The 15411-nt window shown below is 42.0% G+C and overlaps 2 protein-coding genes across 2 annotated transcripts; one reads left to right on the top strand and one right to left on the bottom strand.

The window, feature by feature from the left end:
• Positions 1 to 46: 46 nt before the first annotated feature.
• On the top strand, positions 47 to 14975 carry LOC135486584 (uncharacterized). The gene is made up of 3 exons (XM_064769501.1): positions 47 to 154; positions 9697 to 10073; positions 12936 to 14975. Exons 2-3 carry the CDS (start codon positions 10056 to 10058, stop codon positions 13812 to 13814), a joined length of 897 nt encoding a protein of 298 aa, XP_064625571.1. The 5' UTR covers positions 47 to 154; positions 9697 to 10055; the 3' UTR covers positions 13815 to 14975.
• On the bottom strand, positions 4821 to 6309 carry LOC135487242 (FMRFamide receptor-like). The gene has a single exon (XM_064770762.1). It carries the CDS (start codon positions 5645 to 5647, stop codon positions 4928 to 4930), a length of 720 nt encoding a protein of 239 aa, XP_064626832.1. The 5' UTR covers positions 5648 to 6309; the 3' UTR covers positions 4821 to 4927.
• Positions 14976 to 15411: the final 436 nt, after the last annotated feature.

Genomic DNA, 15411 nt, shown 5'->3' with positions numbered 1-15411 from the left:
GCTGGTTTCGTCGATCGACGAGTTGCAAGACGGCGCTTCCTTCACATGGTCTGACCAATTTTTCTTCCCACAGCTGTTCATTATATGAATATTCATCGACCAGATACGGTTCGAAGAGGAATTGCTAATCATGATGATGTGATTTCTTCATAAGGTAGGTTAATGTTGCTCTCATTGAGTATCGTTTCGATATTCTATCATTATTCCCTAGCCTTTTGTCAGATGAACAGCATGATGCAGCGTAAATCTCGACTGACTGTTGTCATCTGTCATTTCGTAATCCAAATGATTCTGCTGCCAACTGTTGGTCCATTCTCCACATCAACATTGCATACAAAAGATATTCTCTCTGCCCAAATCGGCTTCCATTTTGTCGGACGTCACTGTACATTTGAACTGATACTGTACATTTGAATTTGAACTAAACTGCATTAGACATGTTTACATGCATCAATACAATGGGGGGAGATGTCACCTACTGCGACTAATATCTCGGAGTAATCTCAAGCCTCTGTTGTTACAAATAGAAGAAGTCTGAAACCGCTTGCTACAAAACACCATAAGAAGAGTCATGTATAGTGATATCCAGTTGCGTTATAACGGTGTACGTGACTAAGACATTTTCATGTTACACCAGCTTGTTTGCCGAGGAAATACGTGATAAACGAGAGATGAGTGTAATGTTCACTGCACGGGAATCCGGTGATAAACATCACGATCACCTTTGCGGTTTCTGATATGTCTCGAAAACGACTAGGCAAGGCCTTCAGTCCAATGATTCGAAGGCAATTGAAACACTGTCAGTTTTATGAGCGCTGATTGCTTGCAATTCGTTAGGATATACCACAATGTCCTTACAGCCTCACAAAGCGTTCATGATAGGCCTAGGTCTCTGTCTAGGCTAACGTCGAAACTACTCAGTGATCATTCTTTTCCCCGGGATTTAAACCTGCCGAAATCAAGCAATTTTGAGATGATCCATTATCGCCCCACTCCATCAGGAATAATAGTACACTTTGAATATGAGATGTAAAAGTACTTTTGACAGAAGACTACGGTGGTTCTTGGCGCTTGCTGTTCTTGCGGTTGCCATGGTTTCCTTTAGGTTGTTACGACATCCTATTGCCCATAAGATATGAGAAGGGGAATGGGTGTGAAATTTCAAGACATGTCTTTTGAAAACCCAGCACCGATTTTGTCAATTGTGAATGCAGGAGGATCAACCCACATGATGCTAGCCGCACAGTATAAGGCTTGTTCGCTGAAAACAGCATGAAGCTTAGCTATACGTGCCTAACTAGAGGTCTATGAATGATATAATAAAGAACGGATCGGATGAGGATAACAAAAAGTGCATGAGTACTGTTAGCATCTTCAACGAAGAAGTGACTTGTGCCTGATTATATGAGTACAAATACTTTTTTCACACGCAGGCGACAGTAAGCATAGATCAATTATTACCATTTACGCAATGACTTGGCTTTTGGCCCTCCAGTGATCTGTTAAATTTTACATGAAGTGATGTTACTGTCCATTAGTTGTTAGCATCCTTTGCCAAACTTTCTTAACTATCACCAATTCCGTTTGGATGTCTTAAGTCTTTCAAGGTACATGTATTCAAAACTTCTTTGATATTCCTATTAACTTCCTGAACTAACTGGTTTATTTCTCCATCGAACCGAAATAAATTAGCGACGCAGTCCTCAAGTTCTTTTGGATAGGCATGCATAGTTCTCGGGGGGAACGCTTGATAGTTCAACCACTGTAACAACTCTCCAACATCCTTGTTGTCTTGAGGATTAGCAAAGTGTAGTTTCCTGGCGGCGTATTGCGCCTCGTTGCGTTGTTCTTTGAGCCTGAATTGCATTCCCTGGGCTTCGTATTCGTCGTTGACCATTGCTTTTTCTTTTGCTCCGACATCCTGGAATGGAATCAGGTGACAGTTATTACAATTTCCTGCGTCCACAAATTGCGGGTATACACTACTACAGTGTACACCTTTGCTTCAGCATACAAACCGACGACCCTCGCTCGTAAAAAACACAGTGTAGTTATGTACACACGGGAGTACACCAGTACAGCTACACCTCCAGTGCTCAAGGGATTTTGATAACAACACTTACGGTGTACATGAGTACACGCCAGCTGCGATGGGAGCCACCGTGTTGACTCCATGACGGAGTCAACCATTGGTCATAATTATGATAGATTCTTAAGTTCATACATGGGCGTGTACATTCGTTGCTGGATTCTTAGTAAAGATATCAACTAAGAATCTTGTAACAAATGTGCATATACATGTATAAGAAACTGAATAAGATATCAGCTAAGAATCAAATCTGGGATTTTCGACCTGGGCAGAGAGGAAATGTTTTGTCGATATCTTGAGCTTAGCACCCTTTACCGTGCTTGAACTACCCATGCGAACGGCGTGAACGATACCACCAACAGTTATAGACTTCCTCATCATCATTCCTTCGATTAGTTTGCTATATATTGATAATTCACATCATAAAGTATATTGTGGTTGGATAAATTTACCTCTCTCTTCGCAAACATGCTCATGATGTACTCGACATCACGTTGATCTCCAACAAGGAATGCACAGACTGCCCTTGATTTATATTTGAACTTTGAATTCTCCCGACTGATGGTAGACGATTTCGACGTATACGATTTCGATCCACCCGTTCCCATCTTTGAGTCCTCAAAGGAATACCATCAACACACTTTAGTTCATATCAGGAATGTGTAATACCAGCCTCCGAGTAACCTGAACATACAGCAAGAGAAAATGTCCGATTAACGTTCAAAACATTTCATATATCTAGCTCTAGGTTTACGTACAACATACAAGGCGATCGAGCCTACCGGCAAGTACATAATCCGTAAAGTGTTCCTTGGCCTTCTTTAGACGTATGAGCAACAAGAGCCTATCTAATAGGCCCAATTTCTACAAGGATCAAAACCCTTAGGTTCACTCGCCAATATTGTCATGGTCATTCGTGTGGCTTTTGAAAATAGCTCCATGCGTGTAAGGTTTTGCTAATCGAATAACCGGAGAGGTTCGGTTATGGCCGGCCCATGTTTCACTAATGATGGGTGATATCAAGCTAATTTGGCATGGACATATCCCTGTCATTAGAGGCAAAAGGCTAGTTAGCCTGGTTTATGTCAAGCAGGGTATGGCGTGGTTGATGTGACGTACATGCATTAGGACAAGAATGCACGCAACGTAAATTCCGTTCATCTCCTCGGAGTGTCCATGCCCCAAATTCCTTGCTTTGTCTGAAGAAAATAAATTCGCCCCGTGACATTCCGCGGCTTTTAACTGTATGTCACCAGAAGGGTTGTCGTATTTGGGGACAAATCGACTTTGATACATTTCTGTGCAATCCTTTATAGATACTTTAAAATGCGATATAAAAAGCAAATATCGTCTCGCACAGAGTCTAGTAGCTTTGATGTTAAGAACCTGCAGCGGAATTTGCGCTTCAATGACTGCTTGACATTTTGTGCCGTTTGATAGTAAAATAATCCATGGCAGACGAGAAAAATGTATCAAGTTGATGTGATATTGATATTTCCTTTTTAGTGATGTACTCTGCATTGAGCAGCTCAGCGCTTAAGTAGACAGTTTCAATTGTAATGCAACATAAACGATATGAAGTCACAACACCGAACTTGTGTGCAACTATCAATGTGCATCTCGTTAGCACCTCCTCATCACGGACGTGTTGGTCAAAGAATAGTAATTTCACCGTCACTGAGGTACACAAACCTGTAATCATAGAAGCTTTCAGCATTTATTTCTGCCGTTTCCACGGTGGGTAAAGGCATTAGTTTACCTTAGCAACACCATGGGAAGAAGGCCCTCCCAATAAAGCATTGGAGGGGTACAATCGGATAACGTCCCTCAAAATGAACTAATATTTTGTATGTTTCGTTTGTGTCGTCATTTCCTCTCCAGGTAAGCACGTATTTTTCTTAGACAAACCGATACCTTCAGCCACCGTGGTTTCTCTGTTTTAAATGCAGGTACCTCATCGGCCGCACCTTAAAAATTCAATGTGACCTATATATGTATATAGGAGACCAAGAAAGATGTTCAAACATGCTATATATGTAATTCCCAGCGTTTCTATGCAATTGTCGATTGTCGTTCATCCAGTTGAAAATCAGACGTCTCGCCATCATGTTAAGCGATCCATAGTTTGATTGCCAGTTTGATATCCAATATTGACCATCCTCTTACCCAAAGTCATCATCTCACATTAGGTGAAAGACGGCTTTTCTCGTCGACGGGCGTGGAACGCATCTGCCATTTACTTTGATCAAGCCGACGGCATAATATATCGGATCCATTATTACAGCTCATTACAGGTCACTGCTTACTATTGTTGACTCAGCTACGACTTATCAGGGAGGGTTTCTATGGGTGAGTGTTTCCCTTACATGCAGATCAGGCATCGAATGGCTGTTGTTGGGTTTGTGACATCTTATCATTGCATTGCTCAATTTCCGTTATTCATTCATCGACCCTGCCGTCGCCCGAAGTCATCCAGTGATGTCCGTGTCACCACACAAGGTGAAAGACACCTTTTATCGTCATGTCAGGCGCATTTTATCATTTGCTTGTGCAAACTGTACCGCAGGCGATGGTGGGCTTCAGACTCACCATAACAAGCCACGGGTCGCCTTCCAATCATTATTGGATATTGGAATTGTCGGATATGCCAGCCACAAGCCGACCTTGATTGTTGCGGAAAGCAAGGGTTACGGTGATCTGTGACAAGGCATGGAGACGGAGGAGTCTTTCCTCGCTTGCTATTGGTTGTCTATTCACTGTAGGCTACAATATCTGAATGGTTCGACGATTTGCTATGATTGTGGTGCAATTTTCACAAGAATGTTATATAGCTTATATTTAACACTTTAACATTTTAAATACCTCGCGACGAAACTGCGTACCACTTACACAGTACAGCAGAAAATTTATTGAGTTGTTGACGTAACTTATCAAGTAAGTGACTGCATAAGAGAGCGTGAAATCAGCTTCTTGCTGTTCGGTTGGATTTTTAACCTGACCTGACGCTATGAAATGCAACGAAAAGGGTAAAGTTAATAAAACGAACGCCACACTAATTGTAACTAGCATGTAGGTCATAGTGGTTAAATCCGCAGAAGTTTTGTTGTCTCTGTCCCTGCTTTGAAACTTTAAGCGATCAACATGGCTTTGGTTTGCTTTGTAGAGTATGGAGCAGTTACAGAAAGCAATGATCACGAATGGTAGGCCTACGTAACATAGGAGGTCTATCCAATACCAAATAGCGAATATGAAATTTTCATATGCCGCCGTTGCCGAAACGCAAAATGACCCCCACCTGTTGTATATAATAGTGTGAAAGAAAAGAAAGTGTCCGTTTAGAAGAAGGAGAAAAATTATAGTTACGACGAGAACAACACAGGTCACCTTTCTAGTGCAAATTATCCTTGCCTTCAGCGGAAGACAAACCGAGAGAAATCTCTCTAGTGTTAAAAGTACGACATTCCAGCAAGACAAATGCCTGAAGACGTAGATGAGAAATAAGTGTATCGGACAGGAGAGAGAAGTCAAGGTCCGTACATCTACGTCAAAGACATACATTATCCACAGCCTCAAAAGTCCCGTAAATAGGGTAGCTGTGTCTACTAAAGCCAGGGAAATCAGTAAAATTCGTGTTGATGGCATACCAAATTTTCGGCGCAGGAGAATGACAATGATTAATATATTGAAGATTGTTCCGAACACTATCAAAAAAGGCGGAACATATTTCCAAAGTACCTCAACTAAATTGTATATGCCGTCTTGTGGACTGGTTCTCCGTAATCTTCTTACAAGGGTTGCATTAGTAGCGATATCTGTCATTTCAGTATTCTCAGAGGTGAGGAGAACCATCGGTGTTGCAGATACGAGTGACTGTTCTTCATTCATATCTACAGTTGTTTCGAGAGTCGATACAGAATATGCTGTCTTGGAGCAAAGTTGGAACACTAATTTGGTTCTCTTGCAGATTCAGCTCTTTTGTGCAGTCCAATACATTGATGTTGGACCCCTTTTGTCCTTACAGTACACTGATACTTCGTGGGCCAGCAGACGAACTTGTCTGCGTCTGGAAATGGAGAGCTCTCAGCTACAAAAAAGCAGTTCCAAACAGTCTTTATCATGTTCTTGTCGCCCTTGGGGGAAGGGGGGGGAACTTTGACCCTGCTAATCACAATTTTCAGCTACAGCCACCACAATGATGCCAAAGTCGAATGACAACAACTTGAAGAATCGTGTGATCCACGAATCTAAATGATTTCGTTTTCTTGAAGAATCTGCGTCTTACTACTACGAAAACACTGGTGATGAGGCCTGAACTGGTATCTGATTGTTCTCGATTGAAACAATTCATAACTTTGTGCTAGGCAAAGCAAACGGAAGGCCTATTATTGTATTGTCGAAGGTTACGGATCTTACATGTCTTCCTCAACCAAATGAACCCAAATCAGCCGATTTACCTCCAGGAGATATCAGATGCACAGTTTCTTTTGAGTAGATAGCAGCGCCAGATAAATGAAACCTCGTACCTTGTCTCATGTGTAGACAAGCGAATTTTGTCAGTCCCCGTAAGATGTTTGAGACGCTAATATTTTTGGTTTAACCACGGACCTGTCTCTAGGTCGCAAACTGAGGTAACTTGAAAGACATTCTATAGATTTGCAAAACTACAACGCTTTTCGATTTTGATCTAATAGTGCTCATATGTCAACCACTGTGGATCGAATTTTTGTACAACTTCGTGATAAGGCAAAGATGCTCATCATCATAAAGTTTCGCTTATACATGCTGAGCATTTTGACCAATCAAAGGGTTGCACGAAACCTATCCCACTGTCTCATCTACGTGACATTCACTCGTAATGTGAACAGCCAAACCTCGATCGTGGCATGTTTTCATTGAATGGCTGTTTAGACCGCGGGCCCAATCTAAAAAGTAGCTTACTTTTTGAATTCGTGACACCATTTCTGGGGCAGTGTAAAAATTCTCTCATCAAAATAAGTAACATAAGATGCTTTAACTCACACAAAACAAAATGTACCGCAAAATAGTTGGCACTAAACTACATATTCACATAGTAACCAATTAATCATTTCAACTGCTCTAACTAAAGAAATAATTTCACTTCGTGAGTTGCCTCCTAGGAGGCAGGATTGAAGGAAGCAGGTTAGGCCACCTAGGAGTGAAATGATGAACTAAAATAACTGCTCTTAGCATTGGATATTCTCGTGATTAAAGTCAGTATATCCGGGGATTTGTTATTGCGGGAACTTCAAAATTGTGTGATGCTGCTACGTCATTCATCATTATAAGAGTATTTTCACTTTGCTCACAAAATGTTTCAACGAATGACTGCTTTTTGGATTGGTGCACGGCCTAGTTCGCTGGCGGAGGCGTAGCTCTAGTTGTATAGTTCAGGCGGTGTGGGATACCATCATCTCGACCAGTGACTGCAACTAGAAATACGCCACCGATTAGGTTCTGTGTGTCCGTTTGTCGAATCTGCTGATGTAACAATAATCAGGGTTCTCCTGAAAAAGTTTCCTGATAAATTCCTCGATGATTGATACAGTTGTGGCAATGGAGAGACGATTGAGCTGTGATTGTCAAAACAGCATACTTAACCATTTACTCCTTGGCATCTCTACTAGGTGATGACTTTCTTTCACACTTGCCCATTTCCGTATTGTTCAACTGCAGACTTCCTTCATCACTCTTCCGTGAAGTAGTGAGTGATTTGTCTGTTTGGCAGAATGTGATATACCACCACGAATCAGATATCGTGATTAACAATACTGCCGAGACTAATTAGTGAAAGCACCGATCTCGAATCGATCACCTTGTATTAACTGTGTCTTTTAACAAATCTTATGTTCAACTCCACAAAGTGTAGACCAGCTAGGTTCGTTGCTCAAAGGTAATGAACAACACTGGTTATAGGGCGTCTGGTCGAATCCAAGCGTGTTATAAATCAAAACACACTGGTACGTATTACCGAATTGTATCACGTTCGTAGTATATCTCTATATCAGTACTCCGCTTCCATGGCCTGCAGGCTTCGAAACGTAATGGGATATGATTATCCAAATTATGGGGGGAAGTCGGCATGCCAGATACGACAGTGCCACGTGATTGGGTTTTTTGCTTTTAGAACACGCCCGGTCGATACATGTCATATGCTACATGTCACCGTGTACATGTGCATGTAAATACATTGTATGATACATTTTTGGAAAGTCAGCGTGTTCACCATACTTACCAAAAACTATTTTATATAAACGATATAGTTGCCAGGTCCGATAGCGAAGGGACTTCTCGTTAGGTTCTCTCTACCTCAGAATCAAAACCACTCGGTTCTGTTTCCCATTCTCCGTCTGTTTCGGAGTTGTCATTAAGAGCTAGTTATTTTTTCGATCGGGCCTGATATAAGCGTTCAAAGCAATAAATGCACTCAAGTTCGGCTGTTTCTCATTAGTGCTTTGGTGACTACCTCGTTCGGCCTCCCATAGCAGGCCTTTGAATTGTTTCTATAATACACTCACACAAAGCTTTAGTCTTTAGTGTATTTCAGGAACGACACAAAGGCCTTCTGTGTGGGAGGATCCCATTGTAAGTTATGCGATAGACGCGACTATCTCATCGTGTTTAGAGCTCTACGTGTAACAGGTGCCTTATTTCTCCTTGATCACGAATAAGTCCAGGGGTTAAGCGTACTTATCACGAACCACTCCTACCTTTCTGCAAGTTTGATCATTAGGTTACCAATCGATTCGCCTGAGGCGATGACAAAGTAGGTTAATTATCAAAGACGTATTTCACATCAAAACTCCTGCCATTTTTCTTGCTATTTCAAACCGGCGGCGCTGCTTTGTTAGGTCAGCTCTGGTGATGATTGATCGACGACTGAATGAGAGACCTTTCGTTAATCCTTTGCCATGGGAACAACCACTGCACCAAATTAGTTTCATCCCAAATGTTGAGAAGTATCAGGGCGTACCCCTTATGCGATTCAAAAATACTCTGACTAGATAATTGATATCGAGTTCGCATTAATTTGCACCTTTTGAGAAAGCTTTGTGCCTGGTTCCAGCCATCATACCCAATGAGCCCACACAATGTCATCAGTATATATCAGCTGCTTTGAACAGGCAGTGGATTTTCTAGCTGGCTGAGATAAGTCGTGATATAATTTCCTAATGGTGCTTTGCCCTTTGATCAAAGGTCATAATTCTTTGAAGAAAGGTATGGGAATACTTTCCGAGGACATCTTCTTTTGATGTTACAACGAGTCTCAACGCACGCAGTATCGGATATAAATGCAATGTGTACACGTCGCCACATTGGTTATGTTAAATATTGTAAGCAACCGCTAGCTTGAAGAAGAAAACTACTTAAAGGAGCTCAGGAGTTGGCGGGTCTCCTCCCCACCTTCATCTGTACTATTGCTTGTATTGATCATATGGCTCGATTGTATTATAGAGGATTTCTTTCTTTCTAAAGTCCATGACTATCTCTAACACTGTTTGGTCGACGTAGATTCTGATATAAAACATTTCGTAAGCGTCAACCCGACAAACCTCCTATGTTCACCATGGTAGTTCGTTTCATTCCAGATCGCCTCCTCCATACCCAGTAAATCGGTATCCATCATTGCAGCGTCTCACTACAACGCCGCGCATCCACACTATTGGTTACCGCACATCGGCTTGAAGCAGCTCCAGCAATGACGGCATCATTCAACCCCTCGATGCGCAAAACTGATACGGACCATTCATGAGGTACGCTGGTGATCAAGCCATCCACCCTTGCGCTGGTATATTACTAACAGCAGCAGTCCCTGCCGACTGACGATGAAGGATGAATGACACCAGGTCTTGAGGAGAGGACTTATAAGTCGCTCGGATACATATTCTGACGGAAAGCACCTTGGATATTTGTTGGAGATAAGCTGCCGATTTTGAAGACGATCACCATGAGGTACCATCCAAAGGTAAGAATAAAAACAATCATGTTCTTTCTATTGTAAACCAGATGGTAGGTAATAATATTTTCGCTGATCAGGAAGGAGGGGATAGATGGGCAAGAATAGGATAAGACAGTGTATGCTAAGACAAAAATGCCAACAGTAAATGATTTCGCTTTGCCGTTGATCTATGCGGTAGATGGAGTGGGGATTGGACCTATTGGGGAAGATGACTTCTAAAAGATATTTCCGAAGGGTCATGGCCCCAAGCTGATTTTGCACCTACACCGACTTAATGGGTATCTAAATAATGCTTTCTGTTAGTGTGTTGTTAACTAAAAAATTAAAACGATATCTATACCCTGGATGCTGACGTCAGCATAATACTTTCGAAACCACTTAATCCAGGTAGATGGTGTAGTTTTGTCATGGCATTCTGGTGAGTGGGATGCGATGACAAAAGCCTGTCCCGGCGGTCACAAACATCTTGAATACTGCAGGGAATAGACTTTTATAAGAAAAGATAAGTAAATACTATACATGTACCAAACCTCTACTATTTCCGTTTTGGAAGTTATAACCACGCAGTTACAGCTAAAGCAACGCTGTGATATCACTAGACTTAAAATTACATGTACGTTGAATAGGCCTACCGTACAGGCATAGCACTGTAACTGCATATCAAAATCTACGCATTATCACCACGCCTTGTGCTCGCCTTTGGAGCTATCATCAAGGGAATTTCAAGGATCTCTGTTGCTAAAAACATCTCATAAACTTCAATTGCACTGAGATACCTGACATGAAATTTTAATCCGGTTAGCGCGAAATTTCAAGAGTATCAAATGTTTAATCGCCGTTTCACCATAATAGACAACATGGGATTCTATAAATGTATCCTGTGTGATCGTCTATTGATCAGAAAACATTTATTTTTGGTTAATAGAGACAGTCTTGAAAGGCTCTGATTGAGAGGAGGTTCGCTGATTACAGTAGCTGTTTGGCCACGCTCAGAGAATATCAGAATATTTTTTTCGGACATATAGATAAAAGGAAACGTAGACAAGTCATTTATTTGCCCGAAATCATCCCCTGCACTTCTTAATGCACAGCGACAATAACGATATAATGTCTGATTATTTCCACGCTGTGATATCACTTCTCAGTGGGATGGTAAATAATCTAATTGTGATATCTTGTCACAGACCCAATACTATCCCCTAAACACATTATGAGATAAGAACATGATCATCAGGTGTGCAGGATACGCTGTCTTCGGTGTATGGCTGCGCTGTAGTTATGATGTGAGTGAAAAGGGAGACCGCGCCAGGGGTGTGGGTAATTAATGGCGTCATTGTTTCTTGGCGGTGAACTGTTGCTGAACCTTCTGTATAGTGTGGCCACCAGTAACCCGACTAGCATAACTAGGTTGCATGAATCATATGTTGCCGCCCCGGATGGAATTCCCGCTCTTCATAAAATAGAAACGAGAAGTTTACTTTAGGCGTCGGTGACCTTGTGTCATCTAAGACATTTACATACATATACGTCTGTGTGCTGTCAGATTCAGTATACTCGGTCCAGGACAGATATTTGTTAACGGAATCCAGCTCCACCTCCATGACTGATGATGGTGATACTAGCCCTGACATGTTGAGAAGATGGGACTAATATGAAGAACATTACTCTGTCCGATTCCGTGGATTATGTGATAAGAAATGGCGCCATTACAGATGACAGAATGGGAGACAAGTAATGGAAGCTAAGGTCTTGGTAATGAATGTGGTGTATCATCTAAGGTGCATCTAAGTATACCAGGCTATTCAATACGCTGCCTATGTTTCAAAATATCATTTTGTCATTGAGGAAGGAGTGAAAAGGTTCTAAATCTCAGTATGTCTCGGGTGCGGTAAGGAGCAAGGAGTAAAGCTACCATGGTTTGGCGCACCGAATCGAGCACCTGAGATCCATTTTAGACCGAGTGAGGTCACAGCCAATACGGTGACGCCTGAATATAAAAGATGAAATGCGATGCTCAAAGCATTGTCCACGGAAACCGTCACTGCCGTTACCTTGGTTACTGAAACATGTGGAAATGAACGCTGGATACTCCGCCATGCAATTATGCCCCACCAAATATAGCGTCATGCGATGAGATAAACTTTAACACCATGCTCATTTTGTTAGTGCATATTTCATAGCGAATATGTTATAATTTGACTGTTCTAAATTGAATCTAAAATTTCGATTACAATGTAAGTGCTGCATGTAACTTGTCGTACTGCTAGTGTGTAATCAACATTAAAATATTAATGCCTGTCTAATTGCTGCACCACAGTCATATCACTTTCCTCTTCCACAGACCAATATACATGTATGTAATATTCAAAGTACCTCTGACCTACAATGAAATCACATTAATCAATTCCTGGCCACCTTTCATCGGAATTTTTTTTTAAACCACTTCATGTCACAACGGCGAAAAACCATTATCCGATATCTTCCTGCGTCGTGGATAATTCGGTTCGGAGGAGAGTGGATCCGTTTCCTGGTGAGGCTCTTCGCCAATCAACTCATCATTAAATCTCAGAGCCGAACACCATGGCTCCTTATTGACGCAGCCTCGAACTGAACATTGCTGGCACTTTCCATTATTACGAAAAAATTCAGGGTTTCTGAATCCGTATGAGTTTTCCTCGGTTAATTTTGAACAGCTTTGATGTCTGGTCGCGTATTTGCATTTCTATGAAATCAAATGGGAAGCCAGCAGAATGCTGGATGGGAACGGGATTTTATGTCATTATAACGGTTGCTATATTTTTGCATGGTTCTTGTCAGCTAATATCATCTCAAAGTTACTAAATCCGTTGCCTTTGCTTGTCGTTTCAGCATCGTCCGATGGACTTGAATAGTCTGCAGTTCCATATGAAGAAAGTGGGCAATGACACGTTCTATGCCACGCTGATCCAGGACGGCCACTCTCATGGGCGCATTACCCACTACCCCAGGCCGGATTACGACGACGTCGGGGCTCTCTATTACGTCATAGCAGTGGTGCTCATTTACGGTCTTTCCATAGTCATGATGATAGCGTCCCATATAAAGAAAAACAAAATGGACAGTCATATTTCCATTTATCTGAAAGAGATCGCCTTTGTGAGAAAACAAACACGGCGGGATCAGCTCATGGTGAAAATCGTACCACAAAACGGCCAGGACTCGAATGTCTCTGAGAGCCGTGGACATTCGCCGATAGGTGGCCCTCCATCACAAACTGACGACAAGAACGGCTCTAATTCCAAGAAACAAACGAATTTGCTTTTCCCTGATAATATTTCACGGGTGTCGTGGGAGACGATTGCGAATGATAGTGAAACTGGTCTTGACGCCGCGTCGGGACCGGATTCTCCTTGGGGAATCGCGCCTAATAACCTTGGAGGGCCCCAGGCAAATAAGTCCGACCAGCCATTGCGCTTCAGCTTCCCCCAGACGCACGTCCGGTTCGAAGACGAGCATAAACATCTCCTCACTCCAAAGAAGAGTTACGGTGGCCGACCACTTTCACCACAACAAGTTCGTGTGGCTGCGACGTGCAAGACACACACTCCAAAACAAGCCCAAACACCACCTGCTAAGCAAAAGGGAGACTTGGTAAAAGAAAAAGAGACCAAAGATTTCCTGATACCTTTATTACAGAAGTCTAATGGCGGGGATTCGAAAAGTAGTGCGGAGAATAGCTCGGAAGATTCCGAGTACGGAGTAGTGTAGTTCTTTTGGCTGCGTGTGAAGAACGTTGGTGTCTTCTTACTAATCTGACTGCAGAAAGGAAAGCTCCATCGGGCGCTCCATACCAAGCGTCGAGTATTGTAACCAGAGTGGACGAATTGCACTGTTGCAGAATCGTAAAATGGTGATGGTGGATTTGTAGCTACAAAAATATTGGTTACTGATAAAAAACAGGAATTCTGGGGGGGGGGACAAGCTTGCCGATTCTAAACTAATGATACATGTAAGAAGAGTCGACGACTGGGTGTCTTATGGTAACAAAGCCTTACGTTTTGGGCAACTGTTACAGATTTATCACCTGATATGTAGACTGTCAGAGCACTGTAAGAAAGTGTCGACGGAGGTATCACGTGGAGCTCATGTACTACATCTGGTGTTGGTGCTAACGACTAAATTACTTAACTTCGGGGCGAGGATAGTGCGTATATGTAACCGGTACTGTTGTCATGTGTGAAGATATTCTGACTAGTCGCCCCAAAAATCCGATCGATGTTTACATATTACCTAGTCGACGTCCAAACAAAGATGTTGTTTTTTCGCAACTGTCTAGCTAAGTGATTGGAGAGTGGCAGAAACTCTGGTAAAAGGTAGCATGCACTAGGGCCTTTCAATGACGGAGACAGTTGCAAATAGACAACAACTCTATTAGGATACCCCTATACCACTTGTTCATTCTCACCTAATCTGGTTCCCTAATAAGACAGCGCCTTCTCCACTACTCATCTGCCTCGTGTTTGAAAGCCCTGTTGATGACTACCATCCATTGAACCGGCCGCGTACCTTAGAATCTTCTGGCATGCCCGGCTGCTCTTCAGGCATATCCGAATCCCAATAACATCTGCACGTTATAAACCTCCATTAAACTACCCCACCAAGTCTTGTTCCAGATCTCAGAACTCCCGATCGAGGACTAAACAACTGAGGTTAAATTGGGTTGGGCCAATAAATACATATATTTTCTAAACGCATGGGAGCTGTCAACCCAACCTTACATTGTCATCCAATAACAAAATCGTCATTGCTATATATTTTTGTTCAACGTTAACTATACTTATTTATTGAATGCATTCCGAAATAAAAGTATATATTGTCTGTATAATTTGGCTATTTTTTCCTCTCAGAAAGCATCCCTTGGATCACAAAGGCATAATAACTGATAAAAAACCAAATATAATCGCAGTATGCCACATGTGACAATGATTTTCATGAAAGCACAAAATAGAGGAACAGAAAAACGGAACTTTGACTACATTATGATATAAAAACCTATAGTCAAGGTATTAGTTTTATGAAAGACTAAGAATGTGGATGCAGTATCTTATCTAGCACATGGTACCAAATTTTGACAAAAGGACTTTGTACACTTATCAATAGCTATCACTCCCATTGGCTGGGTATTGCTTGATTTTAAATTGCCATCACCAAAATGCTCTTTGATGAACGGCATTCCAATCTAATCTGTGTCTTGGACAAGTTCTAGTTCCAAAGTGTTCTAGTTGCTGCAACACATCCGTTTTGCTGTACGTTTGCTGACACGATACGTCATAACACGAGTCCAATACGTAAACAAATCCTGCAA

Source organism: Lineus longissimus, chromosome 4 (genome assembly GCF_910592395.1).
Source record: "Lineus longissimus chromosome 4, tnLinLong1.2, whole genome shotgun sequence".
NCBI classification, from domain to species: domain Eukaryota; kingdom Metazoa; phylum Nemertea; class Pilidiophora; order Heteronemertea; family Lineidae; genus Lineus; species Lineus longissimus.
The sequence above is the reverse complement of the archived record's forward strand: the minus strand, read 5'-3'. Positions and strand labels throughout refer to the sequence as shown.